General features: G+C 41.6%; 2 protein-coding genes across 8 annotated transcripts; both read left to right on the forward strand.

Annotated features, from left to right (window-relative positions):
• Positions 1-10,108: 10,108 nt before the first annotated feature.
• LOC136457206 (fructose-bisphosphate aldolase-lysine N-methyltransferase, chloroplastic) lies at positions 10,109-16,360 on the forward strand. 7 transcript variants are annotated; one of them, XM_066457252.1, is made up of 15 exons: positions 10,109-10,358; positions 10,477-10,586; positions 10,766-10,829; positions 10,922-11,032; positions 11,117-11,176; positions 11,490-11,748; positions 12,046-12,086; positions 12,181-12,261; positions 12,374-12,409; positions 12,571-12,654; positions 14,104-14,234; positions 14,762-14,850; positions 14,984-15,132; positions 16,040-16,171; positions 16,214-16,325. In XM_066457252.1, exons 1-15 carry the CDS (start codon positions 10,236-10,238, stop codon positions 16,229-16,231), a joined length of 1,488 nt encoding a protein of 495 aa, XP_066313349.1. In that variant the 5' UTR covers positions 10,109-10,235; the 3' UTR covers positions 16,232-16,325. The 7 variants fall into 7 exon arrangements, with proteins under 7 accessions (XP_066313349.1, XP_066313351.1, XP_066313350.1 ...); XM_066457254.1 differs by lacking the exon at positions 16,214-16,325 and having other exon boundaries at positions 11,490-11,597; positions 11,679-11,748; positions 16,040-16,210; XM_066457253.1 differs by lacking the exon at positions 16,040-16,171 and having other exon boundaries at positions 16,247-16,360.
• Positions 16,361-16,508: 148 nt separating this feature from the next.
• On the forward strand, positions 16,509-20,067 carry LOC136457205 (protein NETWORKED 2D-like). Its single transcript, XM_066457250.1, has 2 exons — positions 16,509-16,641; positions 17,089-20,067. The coding sequence occupies exons 1-2, from the start codon at positions 16,548-16,550 to the stop codon at positions 19,905-19,907; spliced, it is 2,913 nt and encodes a 970-aa protein (XP_066313347.1). The 5' UTR covers positions 16,509-16,547; the 3' UTR covers positions 19,908-20,067.
• The last annotated feature ends 116 nt before the right edge of the window (positions 20,068-20,183 follow it).

Genomic DNA, 20,183 nt, shown 5'->3' on the forward strand with positions numbered 1-20,183 from the left:
CATTATGTTGGTTCTTTATCACCCGACTCACACCCTCTTCCGAAGTCTTGTACTGTACAAACTCATCCCAATAGGGCCTCTGCTTTGAGATCGGGCCTGGGACAGTAAAATCTGGTGCTATGTTCTTCTTGACATACGTAGTGTATAGGTGTTTCTTCCAAGTCTGAAACTGGGTGGCCATCTTCTTCATTGCCCAATCCCTAACTCGCTCCTTCAATTCATCACCATCTATTATATCATCATAATCATCTGTTTGGAGCGTGAAATGTACCAAGACATCATTCCAAATTAACGCCTTGTCACGATCGGAGACAAAACTGATATGAGGAGCATTGGTCTTCTTCTTCCATTCACGGGTACTAATCGGGAGCCGGTCCCGTACAAGGTAACCACAGTGGTGCACAAATTTCATTTTATTCGGCCCCCCCCCGGTTCTCCTGTATCCACATTGAACTCCGAGATGATGAAGCGACCCTCCAATGGCTTTTTGGGACCTCGAACATTTTTACTCTTCGTTGTAGTTGTTGATGTTGATCCAGAGGGCTACAAAACATAAACATTATTTTTAATGTCATGAGCACACATAAGACATATGATAATATATATATATAGCTAATAATAAAAAATATATACTTGGCCAATATGTTGTTGCTCATTTTGTTCAAGAGCTAAGTACTGACTCCCGTCATCTACATCCTCTTGCACGTTATTTTTAGCACCATCATCGCCGGCAACTTGAGTGCCAGTGTTGATCAAATTCATCATCAACTCCTCCTCATCCATATTTCTCGGGTCGGCCATCTAGCTTCAAAAAACAAAACCAATATATAGTACGTCAAATCTTTGCTTATTACATGCGTAAAATCTACAAACAATATGCATTATTAAATCTTGCCCCTCGATCACGGACGCAATTCGCCACACTAGGACGAACTACGTCGGTACTAGGGCGAATTAGGGCACGAGAAAGGGCGGTGTGACAAGAGTGGCGGTGCTCCACTCCGCCGTATATATGTCTGTACACATGGGTGAACGAGGGCGGCGGTGCTCCGCCGTATACATAGAAACGCATGGACGAAATGCATATGAATACAAATGACGTATATATACGTGTCGACGCGGTGGCCGATGTGCTGACGACGACGATGTGAGGCGGGCCGGCGTGCTGACGACGACGACGACGTGAGGCGGGCCGGGGCGGTGTCGGTGCGTGATGTTGTGATCCTATGTACCATGTGATCAACCATGTAGTCATTCATCATATGAGAAAATTCTATGTTAATAATATAAGTATAAGTCATTATGAAATGTAAGTATATGTGTCTTATTGCTCATATAACCATTACTATTTCCGAAATGATAAGAATTTATTTTCTTCTTCTACAGGCGATCTCTGATGCTATGATATAAAGTTTGAAGATAGTCTTCCCAGAAAAAAATATGTAATGCTCATATTACTTTAGCAACATTAATATATTATATCTGTATATTCAAAGTTCACAAATGAAGAAACATGTGATATTTTTGATAAACTAAAAAACGCTTAGTTTACAAACTGGGTATCAAAATTGAGTTCCTATTTGACCATTATATATCCTACAACAAATCCTTCAAAAAAAAAAGACCCTACATGAATATATTTGGATAAAATTTTGTTAACAAACATTGATCTATGAAGATAGAAAAAATTCTTCTATTGAAACTGCATCTTGAAATAATGGCATATCATATAGTGATGAATATATGGCGGTTGATGGGCTGGATCATTAGCGGATGGTTCGTAGCGTTGTTTCCAAATAATATATAGCGTGTTTATTATACAAGCCATGGATTTACATCGATCTAATTAATTTCTAAAGTAATTTCATTGGTGATCCTAAATTATACTTGTCATTTAGAGTTCCAAATATTCAAAACTTGCCTTAAGATATGTTTTTATTTAAAATCATTTAGAGTTCCAAATATTCATTTTTAGTTTCTAGATTTTGTGATTCAAAATTTGGAATTTTCAATCGACCTCGACCGTTGACATGGCTTACACCAAAGTTGTAGTTTTCGACGTGATCTATAACTCGGCAGTGGAGGGCTCGGACGAATGTACAAAGAGATCGACGAATATATCACCTCGAAGCTCGGCAGTGTACGTACTGGAGGGCCTCGGGCCGGCGCGGTGGGGCAACGCGCGGTGGAGGGCCTCGGGCGCGGAGGAGGGCGCGGTGGAGAGCCACGGGCAAGCGCGGAGGAGGGGCACGGGCGCGCGCGGTGGAGGCCGCACGAGGAAGAAGACGGCGGCGCCGGTGTCACGGAAGACGAACGGACGCGGCGCGAGGAAGAAGAGGGCGGCGGTGTTCGACGAGGAAGAAGACGAGCGGATCGATCTGCCAGGCGCTGGAGGTTATATAGCAGAGGAGAATTACTCCCGGTGCGTATTACCAACCGGGAGTAAAGGTACCTTTACTCCCGGTGCGTGTTACCAACCGGGAGTAAAGGTATACCTTTACTCCCGGTTGGTAACACGCACCGAGAGTAAAGGATTTTTTTGGCGGGCCACGAAACTGCAGCCCACCTTTACTCCCGGGTGGGCTTCCCACCCGGGAGTAAAGGTGGCCTGCAGTTTCGTTTCCCGCCTGTTTTAAGCAATAGTCTTGTTAAATACAATAGAAATGCAATAGTTTTTATTAAATACATAGTAAATTAAATAAAAGGCATAAAATTATTTTGTTAAAAATATGAATTTTATTTTTGTTTATTGCACATAGGAAAAATCGATAACCTAACTTTTTTATTTTTTGTTAGAATTATAAAACATAATGTAACTAATATTTATTATTTCGTTAATGCAAAAATGTAGTGTTTAATTAAAATTATTAAAATTATTGGTTTTGGACAGGAAATTTGTTTTCACATCATTTTAACGTTAATATTTTAATATTTCATCACTCAGTATCCTAATTTACCTTTTTGAGAGAGAAATCCCACCAAATCAAACATTGATTTAATTTGAAACATGACATAATAAACATCTGAATTCACAATTATTACATAATATCTCAAACACACACTATATTAAATCACTATATCATCAAGTGGGCACAGCAGTGAACTTCTTCTTTACGTATGTCCCTTGGTTATGATCGCTTCGTAACCATGGAGTGTCCTCATCATTTACCAAGATGCTAGGGTCTTTGTTCACTTTGAAGGGCGGAATTCGGTCATCCTTTTCATATTCTTCTGACATGTCCGACTTGTCCTCAATTCCCACGATGACTCTTTTCCCTAAAAGAACTATGTGGCGCTTTGGCTCTTTGGTTGAGTCATTATCGTTTTTCCCTCTTTTTGGTTTGGTAGACATATCATTGACATAGAACACCTGATTCACATCCTTGGCAAGGACGAATGGTTCGTCTTTGTACCCAATATTACTAAGGTCTACTGTTGTCATTCCATACTCGTTGTCTACTGTTACCCCGCCTTCGGTCACCTTGACCCATTGGCACTTGAACAATGGGATCTTCAAAGTAGGTGCATATTCTAGTTCTCATATTTCATCTATGCGTCCATAATATGTCTGCTTATTCCCATTCGGGTCTATGGCATCTATGCGGACACCACTGTTTTGGTTGGTACTCCTTTTATCTTGGGCTACTGTGTAGAATATGTTCCCATTTATCTCGTACCCTTTGTATGTGACGATATGCCATGATGGTTGCATAGCCAATAAATACAGTTGCTCATGGATGCTCTCATCACCTTGACATTTTTTTCGCAACCAACCGCCGAAAGTTTCTATGTGCTTATGCGTAATCCAAGCTTCAGTCTTCCCTGGAAACTCGGATCGTAAGAGATCCTTGTGTGTCTCAATATACGGATCTACCAAAGAGGAGTTCTGTAGAACTGTGTAGTGCGCTTTATTGAAATAATCATCATCCGTACCAATATATGTTTTCCTCCCTAGTGTCCCCTTTCCGCTTAGTCTCCCCTCATGTCTCGATTCAGGAACACCAATCGAGTCAAGGTCGGGAATAAAGTCAACACAGAACTCAATGACCTCTTCTGTTCCATAGCCCTTGGCGATGCTTCCTTCTGGGCGAGCACGGTTGTGAACATATTTCTTCAGGACTCCCATGAATCTCTCTAAGGGGAACATGTTGTGTAGGAACACAGGACCGAGAGTGAAAATCTCCTTGACTAGGTGAACTAGGAGGTGTGTCATAATATCAAAGAAGGAAGGAGGGAACACTAACTCAAAGCTGACGAGACATTGAACCACATCATTCTGTAGTTTAGCTAGATCAGTTGGATCAATTGCCTTCTGAGAAATTGCATTGAGGAATGCACATAGCTTTACGGTGGCTAGACGTACATTTGGAGGTAGAATTCCTCTTAATGCAACTGGAAGTAATTGCGTCATGAGAACGTGACAGTCATGGGACTTTAAGTTACAGAATTTCTTCTCTGGCACATTTATAATACCCTTTATATTCGAGGAGAATCCAGATGGTACCTTGATGTTGTTTAAGCATTCAAACATGATTTCCTTCTCCTCTTTGCTTAGAGTGTAGCTAGCAGGACGTAAGTAATGGCGTCCATCATCTGTCTTCTCTGGATGCAGGTTGTCTCTTTCTCTCAAACAACACAGGTCCTGTCGTGCTTCAAATGTGTCCTTAGGCTTTCCATACACACCCATAAAGCCTAGCAGGTTCACACAAAGATTCTTCGTCAGGTGCATCACGTCGATCGAGCTATGGACCTCCAGGACTTGCCAATAGGGTAGGTCCCAAAATATGGACTTTTTCTTCCACATGGGTGCGTGACCGTTAGCGTCTTTCGGAATAGGTTGGCTTCCATGTCCTTTTCCAAAGACGACTTTCACATCATTGACCATATCGAGTACATCCTCACCGGTTCGGTTGCGAGGCTTGGTCAGGTGGTCTGCTTTCCCTTTAAAATGCTTACCTTTCTTTCTTACGGGGTGATTTGCAGGAAGAAATCGACGATGGCCAAGGTACACGACCTTTCGACATTTTTTCAAGAATACACCTCTAATATCACCGAAGCAGTGTGTGCATGCATTATATCCCTTGTTTGACTGTCCTGAAAGATTACTTAGAGCAGGCCAATCATTGATTGTTACGAACAACAATGCTCGCAGATCAAAGTGTTCCTGTTTGTACTCATCCCACACACGTACACCTTCTTTATTCCACAAAATGAGAAGTTCATCAATAAGTGGTCTCAGGTACACATCGATGTCATTGCCAGGTTGCTTCGGGCCTTGGATGAGCACAGGCATCATAATGAACTTCCGCTTCATGCATAACCAAGGAGGAATGTTGTAGATACTTAGAGTAACAGGCCAAGTGCTATGACTACTGTTCTGCTCTCCAAAAGGATTGATACCATCTGTACTTAAAGCAAACCTTAAGTTTCTTGCGTCATTTGCAAACTCCGGGAATTCTCTGTCGATTGCTCTCCACTGGGACCCATCAGCAGGGTGTCTCAACATATTGTCTACCTTACGGTCTTCTTTGTGCCATCGTAACAATTTTGCATGTTCTTTATTTCTGAACAGACGTTTCAAGCGTGGTATTATAGGAGCATACCACATAACCTTGGCAGGGATTTTCTTATGCGGACGTTCGCCCTCAACATCACCAGGGTCATCTCGCCTGATCTTATACCGCGACGCATGGCATACCGGGCATGCATCCAATTTCTCGTACTCTTTGCCACGGTATAGGATGCAGTCATTAGGACATGCATGTATCTTCTCTATTTCTAGCCCCATAGGACAGACAACTTGTTTTGCTTCGTAGGTAGTGGCGGGCAATTCATTGTACTTCGGAAGCATCTTCTTTTGGATTTTTAGTAACTCTCCAAATCCCTTGTCAGATACACCATTCTTTGCCTTCCATTGCAGCAATTCTAGTGTGGTTCCCAACTTTTTCTGCCCTGCATCACAAGTTGGGTACAACAATTTCTTGTGATCTTCTAGCATCCGCTCGAACTTGATCTTCTCCTTTTCACTTTCACATTCTCTTTGTGCATCACGAATGACCTGACAAAGATCATCAGCCGGCTCATCTTCTGCGGCTACCTCTTCTTCAGCTTCTCCCATTGCAGTATCATTGAAGCACGCACCATCAGGAATAATATCATTGTCGTCCCATTGTTCTTCTTCATCTTCTTCCATTACAACACCGGTTTCTCCGTGCTTTGTCCAACAAATATAGTTTGGCATGAAACCCGACTTGAACAAGTGTGAATGAAGAGTCCTTGAGCAAGGATATTCCACCGTATTCTTACATATGGCACATGGGCAGCACATGAAACCATCGCGTTTGTTTGTCTCGGCCGCACGTAATAAAGAATGCACGCCGTCAATGAACTCTTGTGAGCGGCGATCAGCATTATACATCCAATGACGGCTCATCTGCATTACATGACATAAATATCATATTAAAACCTAGATCATAATTAATTATTTATACAACATACGTGCCACCACAAAAGATACAAATTTATGAAAGCATCGCTACAATGTAGATAATCCCAACTACCACTAAAAGAACTAAAGCTAAAATACATTTCAGGAGCACAAGGATTTCGCGACCAATCTCAACTAAAACAGACAGATCCCCCGATTGTGCAACATCTTTGGGCTTCTTCGGCTGGATCACTGCCTCATTAGCCGCCGTATCTGCCTGTTGTGCAAGATATTTTTGCACGAGTTCAACATACTCTTCCTCCCAGTAGAAGCCTGAACATCGTCCACTGCCATCCCACTGAAATTAAAACAAAAAATTAGAACTTTAATCACAACCATCATAAAAATAGGTATAAATTAACCATAATCATTAAATACGATAAAATAACTCACATTGCGATCCGGACACTTGTAGAAGATACGATCCTTGTTGGGACCCTCCTTCTTCACTCGGTACTCCATCACAATCTTCGTCTCATCACGACACTTGCCGCATGGAATGAGAGGAAGGCCCGGCCTAAGTCGCTTTGGAAACCCATGAGAGGCCGAGGACCCGGAAGCAGTTGCCATCTACTCTCTATACTCATTTTTTAATACACTATAAATTTCTTCTTTTATAAACAAATAAAATTAACAAACTATAAAATTATCTAGATCTCTAAACAATGATATTTTTAATGGTCATTGTGTTCTCGTCTTTTACTGCGGCAGGTAAGTAATTCATATGATATTTCTGCAAATTAACAGAAGAATGGGAATGTACACACATAACAGACTACTACGACGATATCGGGACATGTGAATAAATAACCATCCGTACTAGTTGACCTTGCTTACGTGATCATCTCGGCGAGCATTTCTCCACCGGACAGCACCGTACTTGGTCAAGGAAGAGCTCCGATTCTATGAGGAAGGGAACACGGTCTCCCACGACCGTTGTCGCTCTCCCTCGTAGAATCAAAGCTCCTCCTTGATGTCCGTTACCGCTCGACAGAGAACATGCTTGCCGAGCTGAACACGGTCCGCAAGTTCAACTAGTACGGATTTTCTATAATTTTCTAACTATTTTCTAAGTTTTTATTTATATATACTACGTTTAGGTACGGTGATTGACAGACTACTATGACGATATCGGGACATGTGAATAAATAACCATCCGTACTAGTTGACCTTGCTTACGTGATCAGCTCGGCGAGGATTTCTCCACCGGACGGCACCGTACTTGGTCAAGGAAGAGCTCCGATTCTACGAGGAAGGGAACACGGTCTTCCACGACCGTTATCGCTCTCCCTCGTAGAATCAAAGCTCCTCCTTAACGTCCGTTACCGCTCGGCAGAGAACATCCTCGCCGACCTGAACACGGTCCGCAAGTTCAACTAGTAAGGATTTGCTATAATTTTCTAACTATTTTCTAACTTTATATTTATATATACTTTAACCTTCTTTCATGTAAATATGCAAGCTTAAAGTGATTTTGAGCTCAAATTGCTTACAAATGAAAAAAAACCACAATAAAGAACCATAAATATATATAGTGAATAAAATGGCATAAGAAAATGGTAAAAAATGAGAGTATGAGATTGGTAACCTTTACAACTGAAGAATCGACGGAGGAATCGAAGAATGGATGGAGGAACAATGGAAGGAGGGAGGAAGCAAGAACACTACTGCAGTGAGCTTCAAAATGTGCTGAGCTCGGGTTCAGGGAGGAAGGAGGAGACGGCCGATTTATAAAGGGAGAACATTTAGTCCCGGTTGATAGATCCAACCGGGACTAAAGGTAACTTTCCAACCCCGGGCGCAGCCACGGCCCGGGAGTAGACCTTTACTCCCGGTTGGAGCCACCAACCGGGAGTAAAAGTATACCTTTAGTCCCGGTTGGTGGCTCCAACCGGGACTAAAGGTCCCTGCAACCTCTGTCTGGCGCAGTAGCCGTTGGGCAGGGACCTTTAGTCCCGGTTGGAGCCACCAACCGGGACTAAAGGTATTTCTAGTCCCGGGGGCAAAAAATTCCGGGACTAGAGCCCATTTTGGTCGAGGATCAAAGATCTGTTCTCTACTAGTGCTTGTTTGTGGTGCATTATTGATGATGGCATGTCATCATCACGGTAATATGACTCTACTCGTAGTAGTTGAACAAAGAATGTATTTGGAGGATATTCCTTCTCTACTTGATTTCTCTTTTCTCTTCCGGGTTTTTCCCTTTGGAGAGAAGGAATCTGTTGTGATGATAGTCATAGAGGTCAGCCGGGAATTCTGTCTCAAAATAATATTAATAAGTATATCTTTGGCCTAGTTAGTTTATAAAACATAGTTTGATACTCCCTTCATTCCAAATTATAAGTCGCTTTGACTTTTTTAGTATATCTATTTTATTATGTATCTAGAATTCTAGATAAAACGTAGATCTAAATACGTAGTAAAATGGACGTACCAGAAAAATCAAATCAACTAATAATTTGGAACGGAAGAAGTATCTTCTAAGCTAAACTTTGACCATTTATATATTTTGTATATATTATATTCCCTCTAAAAAGAATGAAGCATAGTGCCAAAGAATTTTTAGTTTGACTAAGTTTATAAAAAAAAAATTATCATCATTTATTATACAAATGAGTATCATTAAATTCATCTTGAAATATATTTATAATATAGCTATTTTGATGGGCATCATATCATGTGCAAACCAATCAATTTGTGTAAACTTGGAAACTACCAATCAGGATCACTAGATGCTGATCCAATGGATGAGATGAGGGGGCTTAAGTGCAAAAAAAAGGCCACTGGTGGGGGGGCTTAAGCGCAAAAAAATCCCAACTCCCACCCTATCCATTAGATCAGAATCTAGTGGTCCTGATTGGTAGTTTTTAAGTTTACACAATTTGGTTGGTTTGCATCTGATACGTTGCCTGTCATAAAATTCAGAACTATGTTTTACTTAATCAGTTTCAAATTGTAAGTCATTTTTGTATATACATAGTTTGCATAATTACATTATATATATGTGGACATAATATGTGTGCGCGCGTGTGTGATCTATGTAGCAAAAATATGTGCCTAAAAAAACCAGAACCAATGGACCATAAATACAATTGATTAAACTCTTAATATTTGGTTATGGACAGAATCATAATTGCATCCTTTTTAGGACAAGTGGTATTGTTTATGTATTATAAACTTATGATTATTGGATATCATATTTAATTATAAATCTAACATTATCAAATTTGTAGCACAACTTATTATTTTTAACTTAATTATTGATTAATAAAGATTATAAATTTTAATTTTTGATATATGTTTTTTTAGGGGAAATTTTTTATATATGTAAACGTCTTATCTTATCCTGGCTGTAATATAGTGTATTTTAGGAATTTTAAGATATATTAAGAGAGAACATAAAATACGCATGTATCTTATTTTATTTTTTAATTAGACGCTATTATCAACGTGATTAATGATGATTGGTTGACGAATGGAAAACATTTAATATAAAATTAGTTTTTTGTCGAATAGAATGCATTATATAAATTTTGAACGTTAGAATGCATGTTACAGGACGGAAGGAGCAGAGTATATTCAATTTGAGACTTGAGAGCCCAACAGCATACCACTCCTGGCCTATTTTGTAGAAGAAGAGTAGAGCAGATTATTCCCCACGACCCCACCCAATCTCCGCTCCGCTCGCCCTTGGCTGCTCTTTGAAATTTCACTCACACAGGCACTTCTAGAGACTAGAAGGTTCCTGATGGCGGCGGGAACCAGCTTGTTGCGCGGCGTCGCGTCTCGCCTTGGCGGGGCTGTGGTGGGTGTCCCTCGTCGTCTCCTTCCCCGCTCTGCCGCCGTCTCCAGGTCGAGGTCCCAGTCCCAGGTGAACTGAGCTGTCGAGCCACTAGCGTTTCTAATCCCCCCATTCCAATTTCCACCCGATGCGATTTGATTCATCTCCTCATTGCTCATGTAGTATTTCTTACAATTGGATTTCACAGGCCACTAGTCTCGAGGATGACCACTGCAGTGCCTTCCTACATTGGCTGCAGACGAAGGCAGGGACTCGCATTTCATCGGTACTAGCTGTTGCAACCTCGTCCTTCGGAAGGTCAGGCCTGCCTCTAAACAAGTTGCCTATTTATCTTTTTTTTTTATTACCTGTCTGTAAGGACCAGTCCTTGTTCGTTATACGGAGTTTTTGCAGTTTGCTTCCCGGTTATTCTCATTTGTCTAGTACAAATCAATCTCTGAAAGCACTGGTCTCTGAATCAGACCTTCTCTTTTCAGGTCGTTAGTTGCATTGGAGCCCATAAAAGAGGGGGACTGTATATTGGAAGTACCTTACAGTGTTGTAAGTTCCTTAACAGTTCCACTGTCCTAAGGATGCCTTGCTAATCTAAGAGCTTATTTTTAGTCGATACTTATTTTTCTCACACTGTGCAGCAACTTACTGAAGATAAACTTCCCCAAGAAGTTTGTATGCTACTTGACAACCTTGTTGGAGATACAGCAAAGGTTGCTGTGCTCCTCATGATGGAGCAACACTTGGGACATGTAACTCGCGAAATCATTCTCATGCATTATCTTTTAAAATAAATGGAAATGACGAAGGGAAACATACCATCTTTTCTCTTCTAGGAATCTGGATGGGAGTCATATATCAAGTCTCTTCCTTGCAAGGATGAGATGCATAACATGGTATGCATGTACATTGCAAAATGCTACGCATTGCTATTGTAAAGGGTTTACTAAATTTTTAGAGGGAAAAAATTGATATTTTAGGCTGCAGTATGTAACTATTGACATTGTAACACAAGTGTGCTAGGACTTTGTTACTCAGCGTTTTCTAGTTGATTTGTAAAACTATAGGTTTGGCTGAACTTTTTAAGACTATTATAGTTGGTTATCTTGGTATTCAAATCTTTCGAGGTTTATATCCTTGTTAGGTTTCAGGACAATAGAGCTACAGTTTCATTGTTAAATGTACTATTTATTTTTCTTGTTTGTTCAGATTTTCTGGGATCTAAATGAGCTTCATATGGTCCGAAATAGCTCAGTTTATAATGAAGCCATTGAACAAAGGGAACACGCTAAGAAGGAGCTTTCAGCAGCGAAGCCAGTTCATACTCTTCGTCCCTCCCTCTTTCTTGCCTATCCTTTTCCATTAGCCTGCTTACTGATGTCTTTTCCAATATGCAAGGTTCTTGAACGTTTCCCGCATCTGTTTGGAGAAATAAAACTGGAGAATTTCATGCATGCTTCTGCATTAGGTATACCATCAGATGCAGCCTGATTCTTTTATCTTTGTTGCTTAGTGCATGCATTTTGATTATATTCCTTACATAGTTACACCACTCAGCATTGTAATTAAATGTTGTTTTAGCATCCCAAGTTTCAACATGTTGAATAGTAGGCGCATGTTTCTCACCGACACAGTTGGTTTTTTTTATTAACCCTCCCTCCCTCCCTCTCCAGGTGTTTGCTTTGTGTAGTAGGAGTGATTTACCTCATTTTGAAAGTGGGTCCTCTCTGTGTGATTGAAATTGTGATTTTCATGCCACTTGCAGTATCATCTCGAGCTTGGCGTACTTCAAGAGGTGTATCATTGGTACAATTTTTTCTCGTTTATTACATTATGTATTAGCTTGAATGCAGTGCATGCATTGTTCTACACATTTCACCAACCTGAAAATATCATGTAGATTCCATTTGCAGATTTTCTTAACCATGACGGTCTTTCTAATTCTATATTACTATATGACGAGCAGAAAGATGTTTCTGAGGTACTCGCATGTGGTTCATCAGTTAATTGCGTATTTGTGATTATGAAGGCATTTTTTAGAAACTGAGTTATGGAAATGATATTATAAATTCTTATTCTTCTGTTACTTTCAGGTCATTGCTGACAGGAATTATGCTGTTGGTGAACAGGTATTTCTTGGTGCCTTGATATGTTTTCTTTTTCCCAATTTACTTGGCAGTTCAGGAATTGGATCTTTATCATTTGCACAGAATGTCTCTGGGAATGGAGGCAACCAACTTGTTTGTGTGTGTGTGTTATTCTGAGAGCTCTGGAATCTTTATATTTGCAGGTTATGATAAGATACGGGAAATATTCTAATGCTGCACTAGCGCTTAACTTTGGATTCACACTTTCCAGTAATATATATGACCAGGTGACTTCATATGGAAAAATAAATGTTCAAATTTCTAAGAAAGCTTATTTATGTACAGCAATGTTGTGACTAGTGTTCAAACAAGTAATGGTGAAACTGGTACGGATGACTTCCCGATCAAAATAGGACTACATCAAGGGTCAGCTTTGAGCCCTTATCTATTTGCTTTGGTCATGGATGAGGTCACAAGGGACATAAGTTGGGTGGTAGTAAATAGGAAACTGTGAAGTTGTGGCAGCAGACTCTAGAGTTGAAAGGTTTTATATTTAGCATAACTAAATCCGAGTATATGAGGTGTGACAGCACTCTACACATGGGGATGGAGATGTTAGTCTGTATTTTTCTTTCTCGAACATGCAGGAGAGCTACAGCTATTTATCTAAGAAACCCCATGAGCCCCAGCCATCCCCCATAGATGAAGCTCCTCACTAGTCTGTAAGATCGAATAGTGACCAAGAAGGATATCTTTTGTTTCTTTGGCATCGATGGGGATATAGATGAAGATAGTATTGCTAGCCATAAAATTAAAGGGGGGTGGATGAAATGGCGCCAAGCACTTGACAGTCTCCACTGCAAATGTTAAGGTCTGCAGAATGGCAATTAGACGCGCAATGTTGTACATGTTGGCCTACTGCCTACTAAAAGGCAATGCATAGATTTGTGATGATACAAGAATGGAGCGAGTCCAACGCAATGATATACATTATAGGCTAGGGCCTAGGGGTAGCACCAATTGAAGAAAAGCTTGCTCAACAACTGTTGAGATGGTTTCAACATGTCCAGTGGAGCCCTCCAGAGGCACAAGTGCATAGTTGAATCGCAAGGCACGACAATAGTGTAAGGAGAGGTAGGGTCGTCCAATCTTGACATGGAAGGAGGCAGTAAAAAAAGGACTTAAGAGGATGTGATACACCTAGAGAACTGTCCTTGGATAGGAGCGCATGGAATAAGTTCTTCACATTACATGCCTGAACCATGAACATGCTTTAGGTCCCATAATAATATTGCTAGTATTGATGCCATATATATATATATATATATATATACATATACATATATCTATATGTATGTTATTTTCGTGTCTTGGATTTTCCCCTGTTTATTAGTGACTCATGTTGGGTTTCGACTCTAGCCTACACAATCCCAACTTTTTGGGACTAAAAGGGACATATGGATCCTATGTTGAGAAACAACTTTAGTTATTAAATAAAACATCTTAAGTTTTAAACCCAACATGAGCCAACTTCTTAAATTCTTGTATATAAGAAAGTAAGAAAACTTGTGTATCTGAACTGGCATTAGTGATTAAATGATGGAGATAACTATGTTGAAAATAAAGTTTTAAATAATTGTCTCTTCTAATTGACCAAGAAAACATGTGTTTGTCAATGCATATTGATTCTTCAGAGATCACTCCATGATATTTGGTACTTAATATGTATTGTTCAGGCACATACTCGTGTAGACATTCCATACGAAGATCCTTTTCATTGGAAGAAGCTTGATATATGGGAAAGGCATCATGGTCCAAAATATGAAGACATGTTCTGTTGTAGCTATAATAAAACTTTTGTTATAAAGTATGTGGTTGGGAATTTATCCACAATTATATGGGTCCATCCTTAAATAATTTGCTCAATTCTATTAGCTAGATTTAGTAAAGTGGATACCAAGAAATGTTTAATTATTTATGTAAAAATAATCTTCAAATTGGCTATAAAGGTATACTTTTCAGATAGCACATAAATTATAGAAGCCGGTGCTTCTACCTATTGTACAGTAAGCAATCTAACTACTTTTACAAATTGGCTTTCCTAAGTCCCTGTATTAGTTAATGATATGTATGATGACCATCAGATAGAGTTTCACTTGTTTTTTGTTTGGAAGAAACATAGAGTTTAAGGTTAAGTGAACTTTTAAAATAGCAAACTAGATATTGTCTTCTGAAAAATATATGATGCTATTTCTTTTTAACTTTTCAAATACTAATTCTTTTTGGAATGCAATATAACATTTGAAATGTCAAGCAATAACAAGTTCTGCAATAGCTTCTCAGTACAATAAGAACATTGCCTGCTGTGTTGCTTAACACGAAGAATGGAAACAGGGAGGTCAAATTCTGTGGAGGGAAAGGGGTGGGAGTTCCCCAGATCTTGCGTGCATTTTTCCGAGTTTTCCATGCTACGTCACTTGAAGGTTCTATTCTGTTGCCATAATTGGTATTTGTTTCACTTTAGTTTCTTCTTTCTAACAATTTCCCTTCAGAGTTCCTAATTACAGTGCTGATCAATGAGACAATGACATGATAAGAACCTCTTCACTTCTTCAGAATTAGAAGAGATGTCCACAGAAGCTGCTAGAGATGATGGTCGACTTGCCAGACGCCCTTTGGGAAATAAAGAGAGAGAAATCCATGCTCACCGCATGTTGCTCTTGCACCTGGATGATGAGATTCAGAGCTATCTTACAGCTATTGAGGTGAGGCTACTAATAGTACCTCGGAATCCTGTCTCCCCATTGTAGGGTGTTTGGAAGATGATTGTATTGATTACAGTCTGGTATTTATACACGTAAATGTACTTAGCTAGGCATCTTACCAGTTACCACAGCTATCTAGTTTACCAAGTACAAGTAGCACTAAGCCCGCTATAAACAAGGACAGTTTCGAGGGAACAGGTCAGAGGCTGTTATAGAGAAATGTTCGCTGACATCCAAACATAACTGAGAGTCCAGAATGTCATACACATCAGCGTTTGCATTCTGTACGGGGCCTACACTGCGGGACATGTATGCAGATGCTCCCACTATTTATCCAAAAATAGCAACTGATGTCAGAGAACATGCAGAAGAATGCAGTCTTTTATTTGGCAAAGCCAAATACGGAACATAGCATGTACTTTCCAAGTATAGAGTAGTAAGTCAAAGTTATTCATGACGTCATCCTGAAAAATAAATTTAAGACTGCGCTTATGAAGATCTAACTGGTTCAAACCCGCAACTAAAACATTTTAAATATCACATGATTTTGCCAGATTCACAGGTAAGAAATATTAGCCGTTGATTATTTTGTAACACACTAGCATGCTTAGATGTTTGAAGTGACCTGTACTTGCAGATAGTGTCGCTTGGCTGAAACATATCACCGAGGGTGTTTCTAGGCATTTGATATTGCTAACATATATGAGATCTCAACATATATAATGTCTAAACATGCCGCCTGTAGTTAAATCTTCTGCTTGAATTAAGATGAGCGTGTAAGTGAGGTGTATGCAGTATGCATGCATACTCTAACCATGTGGGGTTTGGAGGCGAATCAATTTTAAGTCCATGATTTTACATATTTTCCCGCTAGTAATCTGGTCCTGATTTCCTTTTTCTTTTGCAGCACCTTGAAATTGCTAATGACCCTGAATCTAGGAGTGTGCATCCTTTTCGAAAGGACATGGCTAAAGATATACTTGTTGGCGAGCTCCGTGTTTTGCAAAGTGCTCGTGCATGGGTTGCGTCTTATTGCGAGACTTTAAGAATTTCATAACGCTCTTATCTACAGGGCAATGTCACTTTAAGAATTTCATAACGCTCTTATCTACAGGGCAATGTCTCTTCAAGAGGTGTGGGAAGGAAAGTCCTGATATATGAGTTTGCTTGCGCTTCTGCTGTGTTGTGTTCTCCTTTCCTTTAACCTCTCACCATATTTGCTATTTTTAGCGACTGCTGTGTATCTGCAATGAAAGGACTTGGCTATCAGCCTCACGATGACCTGTCCCCCCTCCTCCTTTCTTGCTCTCTTTGTCTCCAGCCTCTCTTCTTTCGCATGGTAATTATCATGTCAAGAAAAGATTAATGCCGCTAGATTGGATCTTGGACAAGGTGAAGGAAGAGGAAGAGACAGGATGCTGCAGCGGGCAGCGAGTAATGCATATTCATGGTGGTGGGCAAGCCACATCCGCACCAAACAGTCAAAATGGCTCGACAACCACCTCCAAGGTAATCATTTATTGTTTCATCTTGTGTATTACTTTTCATGTTAAGGAATCAGATCAATCTTGTGGATTCTTCAACCATGATTCATGAACTGTATGTGTTTCCTATCTGTGTGATTCTTGCTTTTGGAGTACGCGCATTTATCATTTCAGAATAGTATGTAGAATGTCTCCAAATTAGTAATGCATCTGTCCATGATGCCAACTTACATCCCTATTTATGTCTTCATTCCTTGCCTGTCCTTGTGTTACAAGTCTGTTAGCAGATTTGAGGATGGGTGGTTAGATGAGCAGCAACTGACCTCCAGTTGTAATTCTCCTGCTTTGCCCCAGATATGAATATTCTAAATCTATCAGCACTTGTTTCGAAATTAGAGTATCGACTTCTAATCTCTGTAAAACAATATATATATTTTTGCACCTAACAACTAGTCTTGGTACTTATTTGCAGATATGGAACACAGGGTCAAGTGCATGCTCTTGCTCCTTGGGGAGGAGGCCGATTCCTTTTCAAAGAGGGCAGAGATGTACTACAAGAGGCGACCTGAGGTGATCACTCAGGTGGAAGAAGTATATCGAGCATACAGGGCTCTGGCTGACCGGTATGACATCATGTCAGGGGAGCTACACAAAGCAAATCACACCATTGCCACAGCCTTTCCTGACCAGGTCCAGTATGCAATGCTGGAAGAGGAGGATGATAACATCCCAAAGGCGTTCACCCCAGTTGATCCACGCAAAATCCACAAGTCAACTGTTGATGGATTGATGAAGAAAAAGAAAGGAGAGCATCCTGGGTCAATGGTTGGAGGAGCAAAGAATAGTACCTCAGCTCCAATCAATAAGGAGAATGCACGGGAAGAGATCAGCAGGCTACAGAAAGCTATATTGGCCATGCAGACTGAGAAAGAATTTATCAAAAGCTCCTATGAGAGCGGCATTGCAAAGTACTGGGATCTTGAGAAGGAAATCAATGACATGCAGGAACAAGTTTGTCACTTTCAAGATAAGTTTGATGAAAGCGCGGTGATTGAAGATGATGAAGCCAGAGCCTTGATGACAGCAACTGCCCTCAAGTCCTGTGAAGACACTATTGTCAAACTGCAAGAACAGCGGAAGGCATCTGCGGGGCAAGCAGTGGGAGAATCGGAAAGAGTCAAGGTTTTCAGAGAGAAGCTCCAGGCTATAATGAACAAACATGGCAAATCTCTACCGGATTCTCTGGATTTTTCTGAGAAAAACACTCGAAAGAACCATGGCGCGGAAATGGAGAATGTGTGCCATGTCAAACAAGGTGCAATAGACATGGAGTCTATAATTGACAAGATCAAGGAACACTTTGAGAGGGACTGCAACATCTCCATGGCAGAAGTTACAGAGAGGATAGATGAAATTGTCAACAAAGTTGTTGACTTGGACCTCATGGTTTCATCACAAACCTCCCAGATTGAGCGACTTTGTCAGGAAAACAATGAGCTGGAGAATTCCCTGCAAAACCTGGAGGACGAGAATACTGAGCTGGCCAGTGGATCAAGTGAATTGATCGAGAAGCTTAGGCAAGCAGAAGAGGAGCTTGTCAGAGCTCAGGCTCTCGAAAGCTCCTTCCACAAAGATGAAAGCACAATCCGTTCCAATTTCATAGAAGCAATAAGCAGATTCCATGATTTATCAGAGTTGTTGCTATCACCGGTTTGCGAGGACCACACGGATTCTGCATCTGCTGCACACACGTCCCATGAAGGACCACGAGTTGAGTCTATAGAGCCATCATCAAATGAGTGCTGTGACATGGAGAAGGTGGGGCTTCAAATTGCTGAACCCCACGCAGGCAATGCTAGGCCAGCGTCTGGTGTTGGCAAGCTGGATGATCCTAATGATGCACTTGTGGCAGCCAACGATGAATCATCAGGTAGCACTAAATGCAGTGAGCAACAATTAGACGTTGGCCAGGACAAAATTTCACGTGAGAGGGGTTCATTGGTACGGCTTCGTCACATTTCTTCAGATAACCTTGGAGGTTGCGATGAACAGGAAGAGATGAACAAGGAAGGTTTATCGTCTTCTGCTGATGCCGTTACTAACATGATGAAGCTGAAGGAGAGGCTCACAGATAGTCTAGACGATAAGGAGAAGGTCTTCTTAGGTGAGTACACCTCACTCCTTGAGGACTACAAGGACGCAAAGAGGAAGCTTGCAGAAATGGAGGAAAAGAACCAGGATTGCCTGAATGAAATCCTGAAACTCCGTGAAGAAATCACAAGCTCTGCAGGGGATGGAGGCAGTGAGGGTTCATGCAAGAGGAGCTCTAGTAGCTTCTCTCGCCGGGGTCACAGGAGGACCCCAAGCTATTCGTCTATCCATCAGAGGAGACCAAGCGTTTCGTCCATTTCAAGGTTGATAAGGATGGGCTCGGCCATCCAAGAAGGTGGTGAACCAGCAGGGAGTGGCAAGCCAAGTGATGCCGCTGCTGAGCAAGGGGGCATTAGCCTGGAGGACCTGAGGCTGCCGCCTATCGCCGAGGCAGAGAATGCCTCGCCTCTTGAAGAGAAGTTCAGAAGGGACATTGACACGCTCTTGGATGAGAACCTCGAGTTCTGGATGAAATTCAGCTCGTCGTTGCAGCGGGTGCAGGAGTTCCAGAACAAGTACGACGGCCTGCAGAGGAAGCTGCAGCATATAAACAACGAAGATGGCAAGCAGGACGGGGCGACGGAGAAGCAGCTGAGGGCCTTCAAGACGGAGCTGCAGGTGTGGTCGGAGCAGAACGCGATGCTGCGAGGGGAGCTGCAGTGCAGGTTCACGTCGCTGTGCGACATACAGGAGGAGATCACGGCTGCGCTGGACACGGAGGCAGAGGCGGCGGCGGATGAGGCTCAGTTCACGTCGTACCAGGCCGCCAAGTTCCAGGGGGAGGTCCTCAACATGCAACAGGAGAACAACAGGGTGTCAGACGAGCTCCAGGCGGGACTGGACCACATCAAGGGTCTCCAGGCGGAGGTGGAGCAGGCGCTGGCCAAGCTGCACAGGAGCTTCAGCCTGCCGCCCCAGCCAGCAGGGGCAGGGGCCGGAGCCGAGGACGACGACTCCAGCTCGCCTGCCCATGGTGGCAGCAACCTTGGGCACGTGCCGTCCAACAAGTCTAAGGCGGTGCCATTGCAGTCGTTCCTCTTCCCGGCCAAGCCCAAGAAGACGTCTCTGCTGGCCCGTGTCACGCCGGTGCTCCCGAAGCAGCCGGTGGATATGAAGTTTCTTGCCAAGTTGCCAAGGTAGCAAGCATGCTCTTGCTCTGTTAGATACATCTTTGGTGGTGAGTCAGATCAGATGCTAAGAAATGTATGTAATTTCCCGAGTACGAGACAATCGAGCTGTTCCTTTTTTGTTTCCCCTTCCCTCTACCTTCGAGGTCAATGGAGCTGGAATGTTTCCTTCATTCATTTGTGTGCAGATTCTGGTCTACTTGCTTGGACAAATACGTATAGCAAAATCAAAGTTCACTTTTAGCTTTGTGATAGTGTTTTTTTAGAAAAATGTATTGATGTCTACAAG

Source organism: Miscanthus floridulus, chromosome 6 (genome assembly GCF_019320115.1).
Source record: "Miscanthus floridulus cultivar M001 chromosome 6, ASM1932011v1, whole genome shotgun sequence".
Taxonomy (NCBI): Eukaryota; Viridiplantae; Streptophyta; class Magnoliopsida; order Poales; family Poaceae; genus Miscanthus; species Miscanthus floridulus.